Source organism: Chrysemys picta, chromosome 3, assembly GCF_011386835.1.
Source record: "Chrysemys picta bellii isolate R12L10 chromosome 3, ASM1138683v2, whole genome shotgun sequence".
NCBI lineage: Eukaryota > Metazoa > Chordata > Testudines > Emydidae > Chrysemys > Chrysemys picta.
Genome location: NC_088793.1, coordinates 61,196,817 through 61,220,127, shown reverse-complemented (window position 1 = coordinate 61,220,127; position 23,311 = coordinate 61,196,817). Strand labels below are relative to the sequence as shown.

At 44.9% G+C, this 23,311-nt stretch overlaps 1 protein-coding gene across 14 annotated transcripts in view; it reads left to right on the top strand.

The window, feature by feature from the left end:
- FILIP1 (filamin A interacting protein 1) overlaps positions 1–23,311 on the top strand; it is a 155,355-nt gene that overhangs the window by 119,938 nt on the left and 12,106 nt on the right. For 5 of the 14 annotated variants that reach the window (XM_005299626.5, XM_042847261.2, XM_042847269.2 and 2 more), the window contains one exon: positions 19,198–22,000. In XM_005299626.5, coding sequence (XP_005299683.1) covers positions 19,198–22,000 — 2,803 coding nt within the window. Of the gene's footprint in view, positions 1–3,374; positions 3,553–13,422; positions 13,507–18,667; positions 18,782–19,197; positions 22,001–23,311 lie in introns of those variants that run through there. The other 9 variants (XM_065588061.1, XM_065588060.1, XM_065588063.1 and 6 more) reach the window with 5 other exon arrangements.

The window sequence follows — 23,311 nt, the reverse complement described above, 5'->3', positions numbered from 1 at the left end:
TACTGAGAGTTGCAGAGGGGGCGGGATTGGGAGCCGGGGGGGGGAAATGTGGCTAGCGGGGATGGGACTTGGAGCTAGTAAAAGACTGAATAAAAGGAGGAGCTGGAGTGGAAAATGGGACTGGCTGGGCCAGGATAGTGGGACTGAGATAGGGGTGAGGAGTCAAATCAGATGAGGAACTGGGGGCGGGGGTGTTGGGGAGGAGAGAAGTGGGGCTGGGTAGGCAAGGGATAGGGAGTTGGAAGTGGTAGACACTGAGACTGGGCAAGGAGATTGTGACTATGAGCCAGTGGGGATGAGGAATATGGGTTGGGGAGTGGATAATTGGGGGCCAGGGTGAAGGAGAGAAAGAGATGAAATAAAGAAGTGGGGAACTGAGAATGGCTGGGTAATGGCAGTGGGGGTTGAGGTGTGGATACTGGGACTGGAAGGCGGATTCCAGGGGGAATGTCACAACTGGCAAGACTAGGATTTGCTGACCCAGAATACTGGGACTGGGATGAAAAGCAGTTTCGCAGGGGCGGGGAGCATTAGCAGGCCCCAGCCGCACCAGCCGCACGTGCTGCCCACCCCAGGGCAAAAGCTGGCCCCGATGCAGAGGGGGCTGGGGATAAAGAGGGCATCGGGGTGGGAGGGACCCGATAAGAAGCGCTGGGAAGCAAAGAAGTCCGGGTGGGCGAGGGCGTACGGCTCCAGCGGGGACCCGGGCAGGGCACAGGCTGGATGGGTGTAAGGAGGCAGAACCCTGTAGCGGGACCGGGCAGGGACAAAGCTGTCTCTCCCATGGAAGTGGCTGCAGGAGCCCCCGAGCCTGGGGCTGGCCGCAGGGCAGCGGCGGTGCATGTGATCCGGGGACCCCGGGGGCGGCGTGGCGCGGGCGTGCAGGGGGCCGGGGCTGGCACAGCCGAGCCACAGCAGCGGCCGGTCTCCTGAGGGGCTCCCCGGGGCTCCAGGTTGGGCAACGGGCGGGAGCCAGGGCTTTTCCCAGCCCCGCAGAGCCTCCCACCCCCCAGCCCACCGTGGGCACATGCGGCGCGTCCCGCCGCCGGCAGGGAGCCCCGCGCCTCTCCCGCTCGGCTGCGCTCCAGCGGCTCCTTCCCGGCGGGGCGAACCGCTGGAGCGCAGCCGAGCAGGAGAGGCGCGGGGCTCCCTGGCAGCGGTGGGGAAGTTTATAGGTTATGGGGACCCCGGCTGGCCCCTCGCCCCGTCCACCGGCCTCCCCGCCTGGGACAAGTCTCGCCCCCGCAGCCCCTCTTCGCCGCATGTCTCCGGCGGCCCATGCCCCCGGTCCACGCTGCCCACCCGGGCAAGAGCCAGCTCCGGCTGCTGCCTGCACGCAGCCCGGGCTATGCCCAGCTAGCCCCCGGCAGCCGCGGCAACTTTCCCTTCCCCTCCCATGCTCCTGGCAGATGCCCGACCCTCCTCCCTCCATCCCCCCTCCACACATCCCTCCTCCTAACTTCCTCCCTCCATGGAGGGATCCAATGGGGGAAGGAGGGGGTGGAGTCGGGGTGGGGGGGCGTGAGCACCGGAGCGGAGGGCAAAATTGCCTTTTTGTCCAGTGTCCCGACCAAACATTGGTCGGGACGCGGGACAAAGAAGGAAATATCGGGACAGTCCCGATAAAATCGGGACGTCTGGTCACCCTAGTTAGTGGCCACCTGTGAAGAGTTTGGTTTTAAGTGATTTTCCCAGCATCACATAAGAACTCTGTGGCAGAGGCACAGATAGACTCTAATTCTTCATGGAAGCATTTACCTGCCTTAAACCATAAGACTGAACTTTATTTTCCTGCAATCCCCTGTCTCATTCCCTATATACCTTCCAACTTTTGCAACATATGAAGCTCGGATCCTATAACAATCTCCTTCACTGCACAGCCATGCTTCATGTCCAGAGCAGTGCCTTTCTGTGCACTGAACAAAGCAGGGGTCCTGTAGGAAAAAAGTATGTGATCCTGTAATTAAAGGCTGTATCATAATACATACTCACAAAGGAGCTGAATTATGATTGCGCTGGCAACCTTAACTCTGGAATTTTCTAATTTTTGAGTGCTTGACTTTGCAACCGTCACAATATTTATGTATAATAATAGAGTGTTTGCAGTGTTTCCATCTCACAATATATTTGATTTTATTTCTTAAAAGTCCAACTTCTGGAATCCTGTGGTTAATGAAAGCTTGAAAGTCTCTTTTTAAAAAAAAAAAGTTTCTAGTCCTCGGGCTTGTGGAGAAATAAAGCCTGAAAAGGTGACCCAAACACAGCATAGAGGATCAAAGGGCATTAAAAGGACCCAAAAATGTCAATGACTGGAGAGGGAGGGGGGCGACGTGATTCATGATTTTTAAACACTGGGGGTTGGCAAGACTATGCTCTTCTGTCCCGTTCCTGTTTCTTGTGATAGTCCTGCTGCCATGCATCTGCTTTTAAAAACAAACAAGCAAGTTTATTATTTTTGGAGGGGGGGGTGTGGCAGCAATAGATTTCCTTTATTTACATAAGTATATAAATCCCTTTATGAATGGACCATAGGTCAATAAATCATCAACAAGAGTATGACTGTTAACTTTAACTCCCCCCCCCCCCCAAAAAAAAACCAACAATACCTCAAGCTTTTCTTCAGCTAAAGGAACAAAAGTGGCAACTCAGCCTGGTAAACTTCTCTTTTGTGCATACTTGTTTAATTTAAAAGAACATAACTCTTAGATGCTCCCTGGTTTCAAATGAATATCTTATAACTGCTAAATTATAAACCTGGTGGTGGAGGGTGGGAAGCTGTTAATAATAAACCGGGGCGGGGGGGAAAGAGGGGAGATGGGATTATAGCAGAATGCTGACAAAAGCAAATCCTGAAGATAGTTAAACTGATTTAAATTCAGAAGCGTCAAGTCAGTGTGGAGAGCTTATTCATATCCATTTTTGCTAAAGATAGCTTCCAAGAAAGCAACTGCAAGAAAAGGTAACTTAAAAGTTGCTTGTTATTCATTAGTTGTGTTGTATTTTGGATGGAATTCTTTATATTGATCAATTGTTTACCTAAACTCTGGCTAACTTCAGCTCAGTATGCTGCATCTTCAGCTAATGTGATTTCAACTTACATTCATCCATGCTGAATAGAATTGGCTGGAATCCAGTTTTTCTGAAGGGAAAATAAGTGAGGGGAGGATGGAAGGGATGCAGTTTTCCCCCCATCTAGAATAGATTATGCATTTTACTAAGCTTTTCTGCAGCCAGTTTATTTTCTTTTCCTAAGAACTGCCTTCCTTCTAGAATCACTGGGCTCCACCCCTTCTCACTGACCAAAGTAAATCTGCACAATAATGAACCATATAAGGGAGGGATGACATCATCAGTGAGTGGTCCCAAGCTGTTTTGCACAACATTCACCTTTCATTGTTCTGATGACATGGCTGGAATGTGATGGCTAATTCCCTGTGGAGCAGGGGGTTGAGCACGGCCTGCTAAGTTCTTCAGCAAGCGTGGGGATTTTTTTGGATTTTTTTTTTTTTTTTGCCTCTTGCAAATATATGTATGTATATTCCTAATTGTGAGGTAAGAAAATCAAGATTTGCTTTTATTTAACAAATGTTAGTTGTTCTTATACATGCGCCTTTCACTTGTTACTGGGTTTACTTAGCAAGGAAACAGCTGTAAGTGTTATTGAAAAGAACAGCTTGGGAACTGGGTTTGTAAATTAATGAAGCACTGGCTAATCTGACATGTTCCAAAGGGAGAACTCTGCAGTCTTTTAAGTTACAGCTCTCTCAAGACTTTAACTCACTTGGAAGGGAGAAAAAACTGTATTAAGGTACTGGAACATCATGGTCTTAAAATAACTGATTTGGAATGTTTGGGTTTGAAGAATCCAAAGACCATTTAAAGCTACACCTTGTTTTGGTGCTCATATTTTGTGCTTCTGTGTGTGTGTGTGTGCGAATGCAGACAACATATTGAAGTGTTAAGGAAAAGACAACCTCAGCCCAAAGACACTTTTGGGGAATTTAATCTGTGATCTAAAATTTTTTAAATCTTCTTTATCCCACTGATGTATTTTGAATGCTTTCTGCCCGCATCCCTTTCTGATGTATGCTGCAATTCTGTATCTTTTAATTTATGGTTTCTTTTAAAGCCAGAAGAAAAAAATATCTGGGTAAAGTGCTATTGAGTATTTGGAGTATAGTCTTGCATCCTGAACAATTTTGTTTGTTTGTTTGACAATCCTTGGTTCTTTTCTGATGTGAATAAGGAGTTTGGAAAGCTGGCAAGGCATTGGAGCTAATAAGTGTAATTGCTCTAAAATAGTGAACTTACTCAGTGCCCAGTTTCAAAGAGGAGAGGACAAGTTAAGAGTGATGAGCCATGTTAACCAAATGTGATTTTAATAACAAATAAATAAAACTGAAACAATCACCTAGCAAATTCCAAAAGAAGGAAGAAAAAAAACAAACCTATTGTTGTTGTCTAAGGTCAGCAGAGTTTATCCTCCTAAATAAAGGAAATGAGTTTCGCTGTCTAAGTTGATAATTGTTGTGAAGTTCCCCAGGGCCAAAATTATTAATGTACAAGTCTGATTTCATTTAACACAGTCACTTCTCAGACATTTGTAATGTGTGGTTTTCCTATGATAGACAAGGTGGGTGAGGTAATGTCTCTCTTACCAACAGAAGTTGGTCCAATAAAAGATAAGCTTTCGAGCTACACAAAGCTCTTCAGATTTGGGAAATGTACTCAAAGTGTCACAGCTAAATACAAGATCAAAGTTAGTTTAGCATACGTAGTCTATGCGTTAATTTTATGATGCAGATAACATTTTTCCACAGATTACCAGCATTAGTAATCACATATTTAATGAACCTTTACTTTTTTAATGCAATTTATAATTTGCTAAATTGAACAGCTATTCATAAATATTCTGTATCAAGATAACTGCAACATACCTTCCCCTTTTCTTCTGCTAGATGGCTTTGAAATTTCAGGGACTAGCAGGAAAAGGAATTAATACAAATATATTTCATTCATTCTCTTTGCTAATGGATCCGAGGACTGATCACGTCAGTTTTACTGTGGAGGTTTTCTCTTCTCTTTCTCAGTTCATATGGACTTGGGGGAGAGATTGAACCCAAAAATTTCAAAAGTGTCCACTAATTTTGGGTGCCTTTATATATTGTGGAGTGTCCACTTGAATAGTAGGCCTGATTTAGTTGTTTGCTGTTTGTTTCCCAGGAAGACACTGAGCATCAGCACCTCTCATTAACTTTCACTGGAATTGTGGATGCTCAGAATCTATGCAAATCAAGTCCTAGGTGTCTCAAGATGTGCATCCAAAAATGGAGGTACTCAAAACTAGTGGATGTTCTTAAATATCTGGGCATCACTGCAAACCCTAACCCTCTCCTCCACCACACACACTCTCAATCCGGATGACATGTAGAAGATTTCCCAGTAACCTATGAAATAATAGCTTCTCCAAAATCATTTGTGTAATTTAAGCATGAATAAAGTAGGGAAGGAATTGCTTTATTTAAAACATATAAATTTTTAATTGAAAAAAAAATTCTACTCATGTGTTCTTTAACAAGGTTTGATAGGCAATTACTTTCTAACTCAGGGGTGGGCACACTTTTTGGCCTGAGGGCCACATCGGGGAATAGAAATTGTATGGCAGGCCATGAATGCTCACAAAATTGGGGTTGGGGTACAGGACGGGGTGTGGGCTCTGGGGTGGGGCTGGGGATGAGGAGTTTGGGGTGTAGGAGGGTTGCTCTGGGCTGGGACCCATGGGTTTGGGGAGTGGGAGGGAAATCAGGGTTGGGGCAGGGGTGCAGGTTGTGGCTCGGGGTGCAGGCTGTGGGGTGGGGCTGGGGATGAGAGGTTTGGGGTGCAGGAGGGTGCTCTGCGCTGGGATCAAGGGGTTTGGAGAGTGGGATCAGGGCTGAGGCAGGGGGTTGGGGCATGGGGAGAGGCTCAGGGGTGCAGGCGCCGAGTGGCACTTACCTCAAGCGGCTCCCGGAAGCAGTGGCATGTCTCTTCTCTGGCTCCTATGCGGAGGCTCGGCCAGGCGGCTCTGCACACTGCCTCATCCACAGGCACCATCCCTGCAGCTCCCATTGGAACGCTGGAGGGAGCCATTGGAGTGTGTAGGAGTCAGAGCGGGGCCATGCCGCGGCTTCCCATAGCCACGTGTTGCAGCCCCCAACCCTGCGCACCAGAGCAGGGCCGAGCCGGGTGATTAGGCTCGCGGGTCAACTTAAAACGGCTCGCGGGCTGGATCCAGCCCACAGGCCGTAGTTTGCCCACCCCTGTTCTAACTGGAAACAATGAGTTGCATGGCCTCTCAAATGCTCCTGCAGAAACAAACTCCCTGTATGTCAACACTGCAATTAAAAACCTGTGCCAGCTGAGTTGGGCTCACGGGGCTCAAGCTAATGGGCTGTTTAATTGCGGTGTTGACGTTCGGGGTTGGGCTGGAATCCAGGCTCTAGGACCCTGCAATGTGGGAGGGCCCCAGAGCTGAGGCTGCAGCCCAAGCTCGAACATCTGAGCCCCCTGGGCCAGCCGCAGGTTTGTAACTGCAGCGTAGACATACCCTCTGGCTCTGTGGCTCAAGTTGAAAGACAGGAAAAAGGAGCTTGCTTTCCTGATGCTTCCTCAAGATTGTTGTGTGACTGGCAGGAGCAGTGTAAGCTGGTGTCATAGGCCCCCTCAAAGAGGAAGATGGCTTTCATTAGCTGGCTTCATCTTCATAATAACTTACTCTATAGATTTGAATTTTTATTTATCTACATGCACCCACCATTCACAAACCACGGAAAACGTGATATACTAACATCAGAAGTTTTCAATGTTAGAAATATAAATAACTAAAGTGCATATTTCTATCCTTTAACAGTAATTCTGAAATTTATTATTTCTTCTTCTTTGCATTGCGGGAGCACCTAGGAGCTCCATTGTGCCAAGTCCTCCTTGTGGTAGGCACTATACAAACAGAACAGAAAAAGGGTGCCTGCTCCAAAGAGCGTACGCAGTTTCTCCCTCCTCTGACACTATCCATTATCCCACTGAACTGGGGGTTCTATTCCTGGTGCTGCCATTGATTTGCATGGGTAAATTGCTTAACTCTGTGCCCCAGTTCTCCCTATCTGTATAATGGAGTTAATGATGCTTACCCACCATTATAAAGTACTGAGACATAAAAATGAAAAGTGTAATATACTCTATTATAATGATTTTTAAAAGTCATTTGGGGTACATCAATTTTTGGATGCTCAATTTGAAACAGCCTAAAGGGGCCTGATTTTTAGAGACTGCTGAGCACTCTCCCTTTGAAAATCAGGAGTTTTAAATTATCTCAAGTTGGGCACCTAAAATTGCTAGTCACTTCTGAAAATCCTGGCTCATAAATGTATCTAGGTTCTCATATTGACTCTAAGTGCTAACTATCATTATCGTTTTTTATTCATCCATTGTGAAGTATGTTTAGTAAATTTCAAATTTGTGCATGACATTGTGGAATTGCCCCTATGGCCATTGAAGCAGAAACTTTCCATATGTTTTAGATCAGAATGATGTTTACATTCTATGCACACTTTTCAAATTCAGAGAAGAATTGATTGGAAGTTATAAAGCACAGAAAGATTTGAAACTTTTATGTTTGTTTTGAAATCTTCAATATATTTGAGAGAAAAGAATTTATATGTATTAGGTGAACTACACCAAAAGAAACTTGGTTGTCACTATGTTAAAGGACAACAGATAGGCTGTTTAAGAAGACCTTCAGTTGTCAGTCTATTATATCTATTGTCGGCTATATTTAGCTGTGTAATAGCAGCAGTGGACTGCTTCGTATAGAAGAAGTACTCATACTGTCTGAACAGCAATAGTCTTGATGTGTTTCAGTGGAGCAAAGAACCGTGGAACCAACCAGCCAACTGAATGAAATAGCTCTGGCTTTCTTCCTCACCTCCATCTGCCAAAATTGGCCCTTGGCAGTGGTTGAGGTTCCAGTATTTCTCTTACTGGTGTTCAAACAAAATAAGTCCCATGTAAACTAGATCTCCATAACAACTCTACTCTAAACTCTTCAGGTGACACACTGTTGCACTGTCCTTTTAAAAAAAATTGTCTCCATCTGTAATATGTAATGAATGTTGAAGTCCAGCTCTACTCTGAAAAGTGACTAGGAAAATGGCATTGTGGGGTTCCATGTTTGTGTGTCAATGATTGAACTTGACAGATGCAGGAAAAAGACATAGGACAACAATATGTGGTTAAACAAGGCGGTAACTTTATTTATTCAATAAACCAATCAGCATTACAAGGTGAGTAAAACCACCCAGCAGACCAAGTCCAATGCAGATTCCAAGCAAGAAACCCTCACTCAGTCTGCCCAGGTTTGCTACTATATAAGAGATTAGGTCCAGCAGCCTATTTCCCCTTTCACCTGTTCTTTGTCGTATGAGTATTAGGGGTCCAGATGAAAGAGGGCCTCTGTCTGCATTAGACCTTATAGACTGATACGCTTGCCCATCAAATCTCAGTCCCAGCTACCAGAGCTTAATCATGTACCGGTTTGCCAGTTGGGACTGCACCATATTCCATACTAGACTCCTGCAAATTTGTCACATATATATATATAATAACCAGACCTCCTTGTTCCTGAGAGGAAAAAAATCATGCAACACCAGCCAGTTTTGCTTTGTGGAAAAAATGTCTTCCTAACCTGAAAGAGTGATTATCCAAAGCAGGGCTGTGAAGTCAAGTGCCAACCAAACCCCATCAACAGTAGTTAGTAGGACAAAGCTCTGGCACTGGATGGATATGTCTCTGGAGGGAGAGGGGAATAACAGCCAGTCAGGATCCCCCACACCCTCAACCATCAATCCAAGGCCAAGAGAACAGAACTTTCTACCAGTTTCTAGTGGTTCTGAATGCACCTAGCTCTGCATTTCATTACGCAAGTAAATCATTTCATTGCTCCACTGAAGCTAGCCAAGTCATTTTGACACTGCATGCAGGGGATTTCACCCTCTCTTGATGACCCAGAGCAGAGTTGTTACTGACAGTATATTAAGACCTTCCTGCTCTGAGTCTCTGAGGGTGTTTTTTTGGTGAGTCATTGGAGCCTGTATAGACCAATGTGACTCAGATAGCCTTAACAACAGCATCCAAGCTAATGCTGGAGGCAAAGCCTACTGATAAATCAGTAGTAAAGGTCAAGATGGAACAGCATAGTTTGGGTTTCTGCTGAAATTCAAGTTAACCATTGAATCTGAAGTATTGTATAGTAGGTGCCATAGCAAGACAAAAGTCACTTTTATTAGGGTTACCATACGTCCTCTTTTTCCCGGACATGTCTGGCTTTTCAGCACTCAACCCCCCGTCTGGGGGGAATTGCCAAAAAGCCAAACATGTCTGGGAAAATGGCGGCTCTGCTCCTCCCCTGACTCTTCGGCTCTGTTTAAGAGCCGAACTGCCCCAGCGCTATGGGCTTCAGGCAGCCCCCTTGCCTCCGGACCCCAGTCCCGGCCGGGCACTTCCCCTCCCGGGCTCCGGCGGCGCAGGGTCCAGAGGCATGGGGGCTGCCTGAAGCCGGTAGCGCTGGGGCAGCTCGGCTCTTAAACAGAGCTGAAGAGTCAGGGGAGGAGCAGAGCCTCCAGCCGCGGCAGCTCTGCTCCTCCCCGACTCTTCGGCTCTGTTTAAGAGCCGAGCGCTACGGGCTTTGAGCAGCCCCCATACCTCCGGACCCTGCGCCGCCGGAGCCCGGGAGGGGAAGTGCCCAGCTGGGGGCGCAGGGTCCGGAGGCAAGGGGGCTGCCCGAAGCCCAAGCGCTACCGGCTTCCCGGTTTGCCGGGCAGCCTCCAGACCCTGCGCCCCCGGCTGGGCGCTTCCCCTCCCGGGCTCCAGCTGTGCTGGGGAAGCGCCGGCCAGGGGCGCAGGGTCTGGGGGCTGCCTGGCAAACCATGAAGCCGGTAGCGCTCGGGCAGCCCTTTCCGCGTGGCTGGGAGTGGGAGGGAGGAGGGGGCGGAGTTAGGGCGGGGAAGGGGCGGAGTTGGGGCGGGGCTGGAGGTGGGGAAATGGGCGGGGCCAGGGTCCGTGGAGGATCCTCTTTTTTCATTTGCTAGATATGGTAACCCTACTTTTATTCTGCTGCTTAGCAGTAACACTAAAACAAGGCTGTAGATTTCCGCTATTACTGTCACACCACTACCAGTTTTGACATGGTTCTACCACCCATCCTCCACACAAACAACTTTCAGTGGTTTCTGTGGACACTGAAATAGAAGTTTACTATTTGATGTAAGACCACCTCTTAAACTGCAGGCCTTCTGATTTTACTGTGTAGGAACTGAGACAGAGTTGAGTGCTCTGAAGGTCCAACACTACACTTGTACAGATGCACACATTCACTAATTCATTCATACAGAAGTACTGTAACATTATTTCTTATCAGTACTATCAAACCACAAGCATTGAAAAATCAGGAGTCCGGCATGCAAAAACTAACTTAGAAATCATGAGATTTAAAAAAAAAAGAAAAAAAAAGAAACCAAACCATTTTGGTTCTTTTTATTTGCCTTCTGATTTTTGAACCTTTGGGATACATTGGGGTCACATTTTCAAGCTTTTCTCTGCAAGTATGAGGACTAGAAACATATGATTTCTTTTTTTTTAATGAAAGCTCAAGTTCTCACATATTTGTATGACTCCAGGAGCTGGGTGTTTAAGAATAACACTAAATATTATGAGTCATGATAAAATAGTGAGAGTTGGCAGCACTGTACCATGGCATCATAAGTAAAGCAAAAGAGTTTTTACATAACCCTTTGTGAAGGTATGTAGCCTATGTTTTTAAAAACACTGCAGGAAGCCAATCAGTGGGAGTGTGGGGAAAGTTCTAGGCAGAAACTCTTGAATATTGCAGAGAGAGATGGAGTAGCCTTGGGAATAATAGACTTTGCTAATAAAATTCCTTGTTCCGTGTTAGAAGTGACTCTTTCTATGATTCTTTATCGTTGTCAGATGACGCTCTAACTTGACCCACACAACCTGGACACAGCACCTATTAGGGTAGTTTAATCTCCATGTCCATTCAGTCCTTTCCAACAGTCTCAGAAAAATAGATCATGGAGAATAATCTATAAGAAATTACACAACAAGGTTAGCTGTTATTTCTGCTGGTTTAATATCAGCAAGCAGATAGAGGTTATTTAAAAATACATTGTGGATTGTACTGCATTGGTCAGCTGTGAGTAATCAGATAAGTCACATGACCTTTCCTGGCATGTGCGAGGATTTCTGATGCGAAAACATAATTTCTGCTAATATTTGTCCATGTGACTTTGACATCACTTCTGTGAATATTTATGCCAGTAAAGGTTGTTTATTCAGATATTAATGGGAAATGAATGCAAGAAGCACGTGTGTAGTTGAAGCAAATTCATTTAGGTCAAGATTTTCAAAACTGATGATTAATTTTTGGGAACCCAATTTGCAACACGCTAAAAGGGGCCTGTTTTTTTCCCCAGAGGACTGATGGATGTTGACTAGAACAAGTGCAATGGTTAGCATGGTTGTCGTTTTGTTTTTTTTATAAATTTGGATTTAGGGGGCAGATTTTTTTTGGTAGCCATTATTAATCAACACCCCATCTTGGTATAGCTACGCCAACCTAATCTGCAGGGCAACATAGCTATGTCAATAGAAGAATGCTTCCATTGCTGCCATCATTCAAGGAGGTGGTGTTCCAATACCAATGAAAAACCCCTTCCGTGGGTGTAGGCTGCATGTACGCTACAAGGTTATAGTATAGTATAGTCTCCATAGTGAAGACATACCATTAAATTCACTTAGTTTTGGTAGGTGGGTAGCAATCTAACTTACACCTCTTCCCTGTGCGTTGCCTTTAAATTTGGCCTACTGAGTCCAAGGGAGTGAAAACATGTCTAACTAGAATAACTCATAAAGAGGAGAAAAGAAAATAACAGGACTGTAAAATAGGGAGTAAATTAAAGTATCCTCCATTCTACTTTTTTCTTGTTCTTTGTTATGTACTGGACACCCATTTAGTTTCCCTTATGCTCATTCAAATATTTGGTGCAAGGTCATAAAGGAGTTTTTAAACTAAGGACTGGGGGAAAGCCAACAAATGCTGAGGCATGTACAGTTCAGACAGATGCATCGCTTAGGGGAGGATTTATTAATGAGGATTCTCTGTATCCTAGTAAAGAGGAGAGGATAGAAGTTGATTAAGTACAAGTAGAAGCTGAAGAGAAGCAGTCAAATGAAAGCGCCCCAGTCAATTTATATCACATGAACTCAGATAACTAAATATTGATACATTTTATCAGCGCTTGCATACAAAATGCAAGAAGTCCAAATACTAAACTGGGTGAACTTGAGTGCCTGGAATTAAGTGAGAATATTCATATAAAAGGCATCACAGAAACTTGGTGGAATTTTGATAATCAATGGGACATGGTAACACCAAAGTAAAAAACATATAGGCATGACAGAGTAGGTGGCACTGGTGGGAGAGACACTATATGTGAAAGAAAGCATAGAGTCAAATATAATAAAAATATTAAATGAATCAAACAGTACCAGAGAATCTCTATGGATACAAATTCTATGCTTGTATAATAAGCCTATAACAGTAGGAATATACTACTGACCGCCTGACCAGGATGGTGATGGTGATTGTGAAATCCCTAGGGAAATTAATGGGGTTACGAAAACAGACAACCCAATAATATTGGGGGGGGTTTCAACTATACCCATATTGACCGGGAACGTGTCACCTGAGGATGGCATGCAGAGATAAAATTTCTACGCATCATTAATTACTGATTCTTGGGCAGCTAGTCCTAGAACCCACAAGTGGAGAGACAATTCTTTATTTAGTCCTAAGTGGTGCACAGGATCTGGTCCAAGAGGTGAATATAGCTGAATCACTCAGTAATAGTGACCATAATGTAATTAAATTTAACATCCTTGTAGGGGGGAAAATGCTAAGAAATCCACCACACTAGCATTATCTTCAAAAATGGGAGCTATGCAAAAATGAGGAGGCGAGTTAAATGGAAATTAAAAGGAACAGTCACAAGAGTGAAATGCCTGTAAACTGCATGGAAACTTTTAAAAAACATCATAACAGAATCTCAAATTATATGTATCCCCCAAATAATAAAAAAAACCCAGTAAGGAAATCACAAAAATGGATGCATGGCTATACAATGGAGTAAAAGAGGCAGTTAGAGACAAAAAGGCATCCTTTAAAAATTGGAAGACAAATCTGACTGAGGAAAATAGAAAGGAACATAAACTCTCTCAAGTCAAGTGTAAAAGTATAATTAGGCAGGCCAAAAAAGCACTTCAAGAACAACTAGCAAAAGACAAAAAAACTAACAGCTAAATTTTTTTTAGTACAGCAGAAGCAAGAAGCCTGCCAGACAATCAGTGGGACCACTGGACAATTGAAGTGCTAAAGGAGCACTCAACGAAGACAAGGTCATTGTTGAGAAGCTAATGAATACTTTGCATCTGTCTTAACTGCAGAGGATGTAAGAGAGATTCCGACACCTGAGCCATTCTTTTTAGGTGAAAATCTGAGGAACTGTCCCAGATTGAGTTGTCAGTAGAGGAGATTTTGGAACAAATTGGTAAATTAAACAGTAATACGTCTTTAGGACTAAAGGGTATTCACCTAAGAGTTCTCAAGGATCTCAAATATGAAATTGCAGAACTACTAGCTGTAGTATATAACCTATTGCTTAAATCAGCCTCTATACCAGATCACTGATGGATAGCTAACATAATGCCACTTTTTTAAAAAAAAGTTCCAGGTGATCCTAACTTCAGTACCAGGCAAATTGGTTGAAATTACAGTAAAGAATAGAATTATGAATTAACATGATTTGTTGGGGAAGAGTCAACATGACTTTTGTAAAAGGAAATCATGCCTCCCCAATGTATTAGAATTCTTTGAGGAGGTCAGCAAACGTGTGGACAAGGGTGATTCTGCTGATATAGTGTACTTGGACTTACAGAAAGCCTGTAACAAGGTCCCTCACCAACAGGGCCGGCTTTAGGCCGATTCAGCCGATTCGGCTGAATTGGGCCCCGCGCCAAGAGGGCCACGCGCTGCAGCTGTCCGCCCCGCCCCCAGCTCACTTCCCCCTCCTCCCCTCCCCTGCATGCCCCGCCCCCTCCCCTGCTTCCCGCGAATCTCTGATTCGCGGGAAGTCTGAGACGAAGCAGGGGCGGGCCAGCAGCACGAGGTAAGCTGGGGTGGGAGGGTGGGGGCGGGAGAAGGGCTCCGGGGAGGCGCGGCCCGTTCCCGCAGGCCCCAGCGGCTCTGGCCCGGCTTGGCTCCAGCCCGGCTCCGGCCCGGTCCCCACGGCTCGGGTGTCCCCCCCCCCCCCCCGCGCGGCTCGGATCCCCCCCCCCCCGGCGCAGCCCCCGCGGCGCGGCTCGGGTCCCCCGCCCCCCCCCCCCGCGGCGCGGCTTGGGTCCCCCCGCCCCCCCCGCGGCGCGGTGGGGCTCGGCTCCCCCGTCCCTGCGACGTGGCTCGGCTCCCCCCCCCCCGTCCCCGCGGCGCGGCTCGGCTCCCCCCCCGTCCCCGCGGCTCGGCTCCCCCCGTCCCCGTCCCCCCCGCAGCGCGGCGGGGCTCGGGTCTCCCCGTCCCCCCCCGCGGCGCGGCTCGGGTCTCCCCGTCCCCCCCCCGCGGCGCGGCTCGGGTCCCCCCGTGTCCCCCCCGCGGCGCGGCTCGGGTCCCCCCGTCCCGTCCCCCCCCCCCGCGGCGCGGCTCCGGTCCCCCCGTCCCGTCCCCCCCCGCGGCGCGGCTCGGGTCCTGTGGGCGGGGCTTGCAGCAAGCCCCGCCCCCAGGAATCGGGCCCCGCTCTTGCTAAAGCCGGCCCTGCTCACCAAAGTCTCTTAAGCAAAGTGAGAAGTCATGGGATAAGAGGGAAGATCCTCTCATGGATGAGTAAAAGATAGGAAACAAAGGGTAGACATAAATAGTCAGTTTTCACAGTGGATAGGAAAATAGCAGAGGCCCCTAAAGATTTGTAGGGGACCAATGTTATTCAACATATTAATAAATGATCTGGAAAAAGGGGTAAACAGTAGGGTGGCAAAGTTTGCAGACAATACAAAATTACTCAAGATAGTTAAGTCCAAAGCTGATTGTGAAGAATTAGAAAGTGATCTCATAAAACTGGGTGTCTGGGCAACAAAATGGCAGATGAAATTCAGTGTGAATGAATTGACCGGGAACGTGTCACCTGAGGATGGCATGCAGAGATAAAATTTCAGTGTTGATAAATGCAAAGTAATGCAAATTGGAAAATGTAATCCCAATTATACATACAAAATGATGGGGTCTAAATTAGCTGTTACCACTCAAAAAAGAGATCTTGGAGTCCTTGTGGATTGTTCTCTGAAAACATAAGCTCAATGTGCAGCAGCAGTCAAGAAAGCAAACAGAATGTTAGGAATGATTAGGAAAGGGACAGATAATAAAACAGAAAATGTCATAATGCCACTACATAAATCCAGGTAATGGCCACAACTTCAATATTGCACATAGTTCTGGTCACCTATCTCAAAAAAGATATATTAGAATTGGGAAAAGTACAGACAAGGGCAACAAAAATTATTAGGATATGGAATAACTTCTCTATGAGGAGAGATTAAAATAATTTCTTTTCAGGTTAGAAAAGAGATGACTAGTAGGATATGAATGACATCTATAAAATCATGAATGATGTAGAGAAAGTGAATGAGGAAGTGTTAGTTACCCCTTTACATAATAGTAGAGCTAGGGGTCACCCAATGAAATTAATAGGCAGCAAATTTAAAACAAACATAAGGAAGTATTTCTTCACACAAGGCACAGTCAACTGTGGAACTCATTGCCAGTGGATGTTGTGAAGACCAAAAGTATGACAGGGTTCCAAAAATAATTAGATAAGTTCATGGAGGATAGGCCTATCAATGGCTATTAGCCAGGATGGCCAAGGATGTAACCCCCTGCTCTGGGTGTCCCGAAACCGCTGACTACCTGAAGTTGGGACTGGACGATGGGCTGGATCATTCAATCATTACCTTGTTCAGTTCAGTTCCTCTGAAGCATTTGTCACTGACCACCGCTGGAAGATAGGATACTGGGTTAGATGGACCATTGTTCTCATCCAGTATGGCCATTTTTATGTTCTTATGAATCTAATTTACACAGAGCCAGATTCAGAGGGGATGTGTATCTTAACTGAATGTCAGTAATTCAAACACCTAGGCTGTTTTAAATTAACTTTTTGGGGAAAAGGGGCCTGAGAATTTTCAAGGATATAGTTCTTTTTGCTTACCTGACCTTATAAGGGCTTAGTTTAGCAGTTTAAGAAACTTGCAGTACGGAGGTTGGTGTTGGTAGTGCCATCCTATGCATAATTTCCTAGAATGTATAAAGACAGTGCATGTTGCTTGGGGATCTTCTTTTTTTCACTTTAATTTTTTCACATCTCTTAGGGGATGCATCAGACAAACTGATTTGCTCCCATTCCTGGTATATTTTATTTTCTCTTCTGCTAGCTACCCTGATTTCACCCTCTCTTTCCCCTCCCCATTTCTCTGTGCTATGTGCTACACCATCCTATACCTGATAGTTAGGCTGCAATTTTGTTATGGAGGTCACGGAAGTCACAGATTCCATGACTTTCCATGACCTCCGTGACTTCTGCAGCAGCCGGTGCACCTGGCTCAGGGGCAGCTCAGGCAGCCCCTGCGTCAGGTGCACTGGGCGCTGCTGGGGCAGTCTCGGGCCACTGTGCAGAGTTTGGGTGTGGGAGGGGGCAGTGGGTTGGGGCACAGGACGGGGTGAGGTGGAATCTGTGCAGCGCTTACCTGGGGGGCTCCCCAGAAGCAGTGACATACCCCTTGCTCAGCTGCTTGGTGGAGGCGTGGGCAGGAAGCTGTGCATGCTGCCTCCACCCAGAGTGCTGGCTTAGCACCTCCCATTGGCTGGGAACCATGACCAATGGGAGCTGCGGGGGTGGTGCCTGCAGTTGGAGGCAGCCATGCTTCTGCCTAGCAGCTGAGTGAGGGGGATGTCGCCACTTCCAGGGAGCCCCCCCAGGTAAGCGCTGCACAGATCCCACCTCACCCTGTCCCGTCCCCCAACCCCCTGTGCCCTCCCACACCCAAACTCTATTGTTGCTGGAGGGGAGGCGTGGAGCCAGGTAGGGAGCCTACCGGCCCCACCAACCCTTCTCCCCCACCCCCCCGCACCAGTGTGGGTCCTGGGCTGCACACTGTCCCTTCCTCTCCCCCCCCCCCCACCCCTACAAGCAGCTGGCCTGCCCTCCCTCAGCACTCGTGGGGGCCCCGGGCAGACCTCCCAAGTTTTATTCACTGGTATTTTTAGTAAAAGTCATGGACAGGTCACGGGCCGTGAATTTCTGCTTAGTGTCTGTTACCTGTCTGTGACTTTTACTAAAAATACCTGTGATTAAAATTTAGCCTTACTGATCGTTCCTGCTCCCACTGTTGCCTTTCCTCCTGAGCCAAAAATGAGTTCCATTTCTAATGTTGCTACTCTCCTCTTCCACCGACGTCCCATCCCACCCTTTCATTCAGTCACTTTCTTTGACACTCGCCTTCCCTGCCTATTGAATCTTTCAGTGTTCTGGCTTCCCTCCCCTTTCTTATGGCTTTTCATCCCAGTTCCTGGTCTTTTTTGATTCCCATGGAATCAGTAGTGAGACATTAATAGTCATTGACACCCAAGTTAATTTAGCTCTTGCTGTTAAATCAAGAGCCAAATAAATTAGCTCTTCAGTTGGTTGTGAAGGGTTAAAATGTTTTGGATATAGACTGAAGAAAGCAAATGAATTTGTATTGTTGGATGGATCTTCATATGGGAACTGAGAGCACTTTGATAATGGATTGAACAGTATGTAGTTTCCCAATAATTTGTATAAACATATCTGTATCGTCTTCTTTAAAACAATACTGTTACTTTTTTTACAGCAGTGCTCCTAAATTTATGACAATAAATATCCCTACAACACCAGTACCTCTTTATCAGTGGAAAAACATTTCATTTACAAATCTCTGCTAAATAATGCACTAGCACATTCTACATTGATATCCATGTGTTCTGGATTTAAAGCACAAACCTAAAATGTATACAACTATACTTTTGTTTCTGCTTTGAAATGTTATATGAATAGGTCTGGAAAAGTATCATTGCACATAACAGATTTAAATCATTTTTCTGATAATAATAGATCTAGTTCATATATCAGCCTTTACATTCTGTGAAATGTCAGAAAATTCAATTGCTCTCTAATTGCTGTATGTCAAGTAGAGCACTTGTGTTATAGCCAAAGCTTTGATCAGTCTGATCCTCGCAGTCAGTAGAGCGGTACCAGTTGCGTACTGTGCTGTATGTGGAATTGAGCCCAGGAAAATAAACACTTTTAAGTCTTTAACGTAGCAGTCATTAAGCAGCCAAACCTATTTTTATATTAATTTTCCACTGCTGCAATATCTAGATGATGACCGAGTGCTGACATCCTGTACTTCTGGTCAGCTGTTTCACTTCTGACCAATGTTGATCCGGTGAAGGCTGGCTGCTTGAAGCTACTCACTCAATTCTGATCTCATTTCACGCATTCTTGCATGTACAACAAGCTAATGAGGCTTTCATCTTATAAAGCTGGCACAGTATAAAAGGGACAGTAAATCTAGAGATATGTCCTGTTGGGTAAACTGTACACTTTCACAGGTGGGATGATGATGGAGAAATAGTTCAATTTAAAGCTGTGTGTTAAAATCTTCTTTGTCACCTCTGCAACTGAAGATAACCTATTCTGCAACTGAATGATGCCACATATATATTGGATTAAAGAGGAAATCTGAAATAATGTATTTACATTCAGATAAAGGGGAAAATGTGTAGGGACGATAGTTGGAGGATAAAATCTTACACTTGTATTCAGAATACTAAATTATTTTGTGTGATTTCCAATAAGCTTCCCTAATTTAAATAACTGTGCTTTGGGAGACTTATATGGAACCAAGTGTTGAAAGAGCGCTCTAGCACAGTAATGCAAACATGAAAACCTGTAGAAAATGTGGCTGAAACTTGAAATGTAAAGGGAAAATTGCACTCGTATAATGTATTTATTCCATTTTTTTCAGGTTAAAGAAGCTTCTCGAACAGGAAAAAATCTATCAAGCTCGCAAGGAGAAAGAACATACAAAGAGACTCAATAAACTGAGAGACGAATTGGTCAAACTCAAGTCATTTGCACTCATGCTGGTGGATGAGAGACAAATGCATATTGAACAACTTGGTCAGCAAAGTCAGAAAATACAAGATCTTGCTCAGAAACTAAAGGAGGAAGAAGAAAAGCTTAAAGTTATTAGTTCAAAAACAAAAGAAGATGGACAAAAATTGATGAAATTAGAAGCAGAACTTGAACACAAGACATTATCATTTTCTCAAGAGCATGAGGAGATGACCGCTAAACTGGGTAATCAAGAGTCACATAATAGACAGCTGAGACTTAAGCTGGTTGGTTTGACTCGTAGAATTGAGGAGCTAGAGGAAACTAATAAAAATCTTCAAAAGGCTGAGGAAGAACTTCAGGAATTAAGAGATAAAATAGCAAAAGGAGAATGTGGAAACTCTAGCTTGATGGCTGAAGTGGAAAACCTACGCAAGCGTGTACTTGAAATGGAAGGCAAAGATGAGGAGATCACAAAAACTGAATCCCAATGTAGAGAGCTGAAAAAGAAACTGCAAGAGGAAGAACATCATAGCAAAGAGCTGAAATTTGAAGTGGAAAAGTTGCAAAAGAGAATGTCAGAACTGGAGAAGCTGGAAGAGGCTTTTAGTAGAAGTAAGTCTGAATGTTCCCAGTTGCACTTAAATCTGGAGAAAGAAAAGAATTTAACCAAAGACTTAATAAGTGAGTTGGACATGGTAAAGACTCGAGTGAAAGATCTTGAATCTTCAGAAAGTAAGTTGGAAAAAGCTGAACTAAGCTTAAAGGAGGACCTTACCAAGCTGAAGTCATTTACTGTCATGCTGGTGGATGAAAGAAAAAATATGATGGAAAAAATAAAGCAGGAAGAAAGAAAAGTTGAAGGTCTGAACAAAAATGTTAAGGTAGAACAAGGTAAAGTTATGGATGTGACTGAGAAATTAATAGATGAAAGTAAGAAACTTTTGAAACTGAAAACTGAAATGGAGGAAAAAGTGTCCAGTTTAACAAAGGAAAGAGATGAGTTAATTGGAAAGCTGAAAACTGAAGAAGAAAAATCCTCTGAACTGAGTTGTAGAGTTGATTTGTTAAAGAAAAGAATTGAAGGTATAGAGGAAGTAGAAAGAGAAATAGCAAGAGGTCGAGCCAGAAAAGGACAAGAACTTGCTTATCATGAGGACAACAAGATTAAAGAACTAACCATTGAAATTGAAAGACTGAAAAAACGTCTCAAACAATTGGAAGTGGTTGAAGGAGACTTGATGAAGACAGAGGATGAATATGATCAGCTGGAGCAGAAATTTAGGACTGAGCAGGACAAAGCTAACTTCCTTTCTCAACAACTGGAGGAAATGAAGCTCCAGATTGCTAAAAACAAAGCAATAGAGAAGGGTGAAGTGGTGAGTCAGGAAGCAGAGTTGAGGCACAGGTTTCGGTTAGAAGAAGCTAAAAGCAGAGATTTGAAAGCAGAAGTGCAAGCTCTTAAGGAAAAAATTCATGAGCTGATGAACAAAGAAGACCAGCTTTCCCAGCTCCAAGTTGATTATTCCGTTCTTCAGCAAAGATTTATGGAAGAAGAAGATAAAAACAAAAATATGGGTCAGGAAGTCCTGAACTTAACAAAAGAGTTAGAGCTTTCTAAGCGTTACAGTCGTGTCCTCAGACCCAGCATGAATGGTAGAAGAATGGTAGATGTTCCTGTGACATCAACTGGGGTGCAGACTGATGCAGTAAGCAGTGAAGCAGCAGAAGAAGAAACCCCAGCTGTGTTTATAAGGAAATCCTTCCAAGAGGAAAATCACATCATGAGTAATCTGCGACAGGTAGGGCTGAAAAAACCCACAGAGCGTTCATCTGTGCTTGACAGGTATCCCCCAGCAGCAAATGAGCTTGCAATGAGGAAATCTTGGATACCATGGATGAGAAAAAGAGAGAATGTGTCCCAAGGTGCTCCTGATAAAGGAGCCCGAACACGAGGTAGCCCAGGACATCCTGGAGAGGTTGTCCTTTCCCCAAAGCAGGGGCAACCTCTTCATATTCGGGTGACTCCAGATCATGAGAATAGTACAGCTACTCTGGAGATAACTAGCCCAACATCTGAGGAATTCTTTTCAAGCACCACTGTCATTCCAACCTTGGGAAATCAGAAGCCACGGATTACCATCATTCCTTCTCCAAATGTGTCACAAAAAGGAAAAGGTGGCGAGAGCTCAGTGGGCCCAGAGCGTGCTATGTCACCGGTTACTATAACTACATTCTCCAGAGAAAAGTCCTCAGATGGAGGGAGAGCTCCTTTCATGGAAAGACCCACGTCCCCAATTCAGATTATGACAGTATCTACGTCTGCAGCACCAGCAGAAATCTCTGTTTCTCCAGAATTGCAGGATATGACCATGGGAAGGGCTGTTTTCAAAGTAACACCAGAAAAACAAACTGTCCCAACCCCAATCCGGAAGTACAATGCCAATGCCAACATTATAACAACAGAGGACAACAAAATTCACATTCACTTAGGTTCTCAGTTTAAACGCTCCCCTGGTGTTGCTTCTGAAGGAGCTAGTCCTGTGATAACGGTCAGACCAATGAATGTAGCAGCAGAAAAGGAGGTTATGACTGGTACCGTCCTTCGTTCCCCCAGGAACCATTTCTCCTCCAGGCCCGGAGCAAGCAAAGTGACAAGTACCATAACTATAACTCCGGTTACAACATCATCCACACGAGGAACACAATCAGTGGTAAGTAGCAGAGGATTCCGTGGGATATCTGCCCAGACTTCATGGTGGGGAGATGGGAAGCCATAAAATGGCCCTTTCAAAGCTGTAGGAAATGAAAGAAGGATGGTGCTGTAAACTTTCCTATGGTGGTTGGGGGAGGTGGGCAGAGAGGAAGAGGGGGCAATGCAGAGAGAAACCCTGCTTCTATTTTTTTGGAGGTGTCAGTTCTTAACTTGGTCCATTGTGCTTAGCTAGTGTATAGCTCTCAGCTAATTGATATGATTTATGTAGCAATACAGTACCCAGTGGGTGAATAAAGAACAGAGTGGGAGATTTAATTCTGAAGTTCCTGGCTCTTGTCTGTTTTATGACAGATTTGCCATGGCTTTAACTTTAACTGTATAAAATAGAGGTAGGTGGGAGGTGGGGTGGGGGGGGGGGGGGAGGACGACACACAACTCTGCAGAACCACCAGTTATACAGGGGAGATATTTCTTTAGGATCAAGCATGTAATTTTTAGGAGTCCTGCCTGAGCTGTGAAACCTCCCCGCATGGTGATTCCAAGATGGTGGCTGTAATTTCATGTCTGGGCCATTTAGGACATGGGGGATTTTCTTTTCTTAATTGACATCCCCTCTAGTCTGTCTAACTTTTTATTTTCCAAAAATCTATATAAGTGCCTCCAGCAGGCTCAATTTGAGTGAAATTACAGATACCATCTTGGAAGTGCTGATGTGGTTGGCTAACTCCTGCAAGCGACAAAAATCCATGATTATCAGTCCTGTAATTTCCTCATCAGTGTGTTCCACACACCTTCTGTGCCATTCTTACAGGCCTGGGACCCAATTCTCTATTGTGTTATGACTGTTCTTGCCCCCTCTGTACCACTTTTCCCCTCACATATTAAAAATGTTACAAGAGATAATGTGCAAGTGACATAGCTATTCTCAGATAATAATAAAATACACTCGAGGATTTGTGTTATAAACTGCTTAAGAATATGCTAAACTTTCAAAAAGTCCAAATCATTGCTGCTTATTTAAACCAACCACCCATCCTCATTGCAAACACTTTGACTAGTATACTTGTAGTCATGTCTGCATGTTCTGCAGTGAGCCTCCGTTATGGGCGTAAATAGCCTCGCCAGTTGCATGTGTTTACTCCTCCATTAAAATTTAGTTCTGGGTATCTATAATGTTCCACTAGTGTATACTTCTGGGAAGAGAACAGCTTAGCTTCACTCTGCAAGTCCTAATGAGGCAGCATTATAGGTGTCCCGTATTAACTTCATAAAAGTATAGAGAGCCAAATTCTGGCTGATGCAGTATATT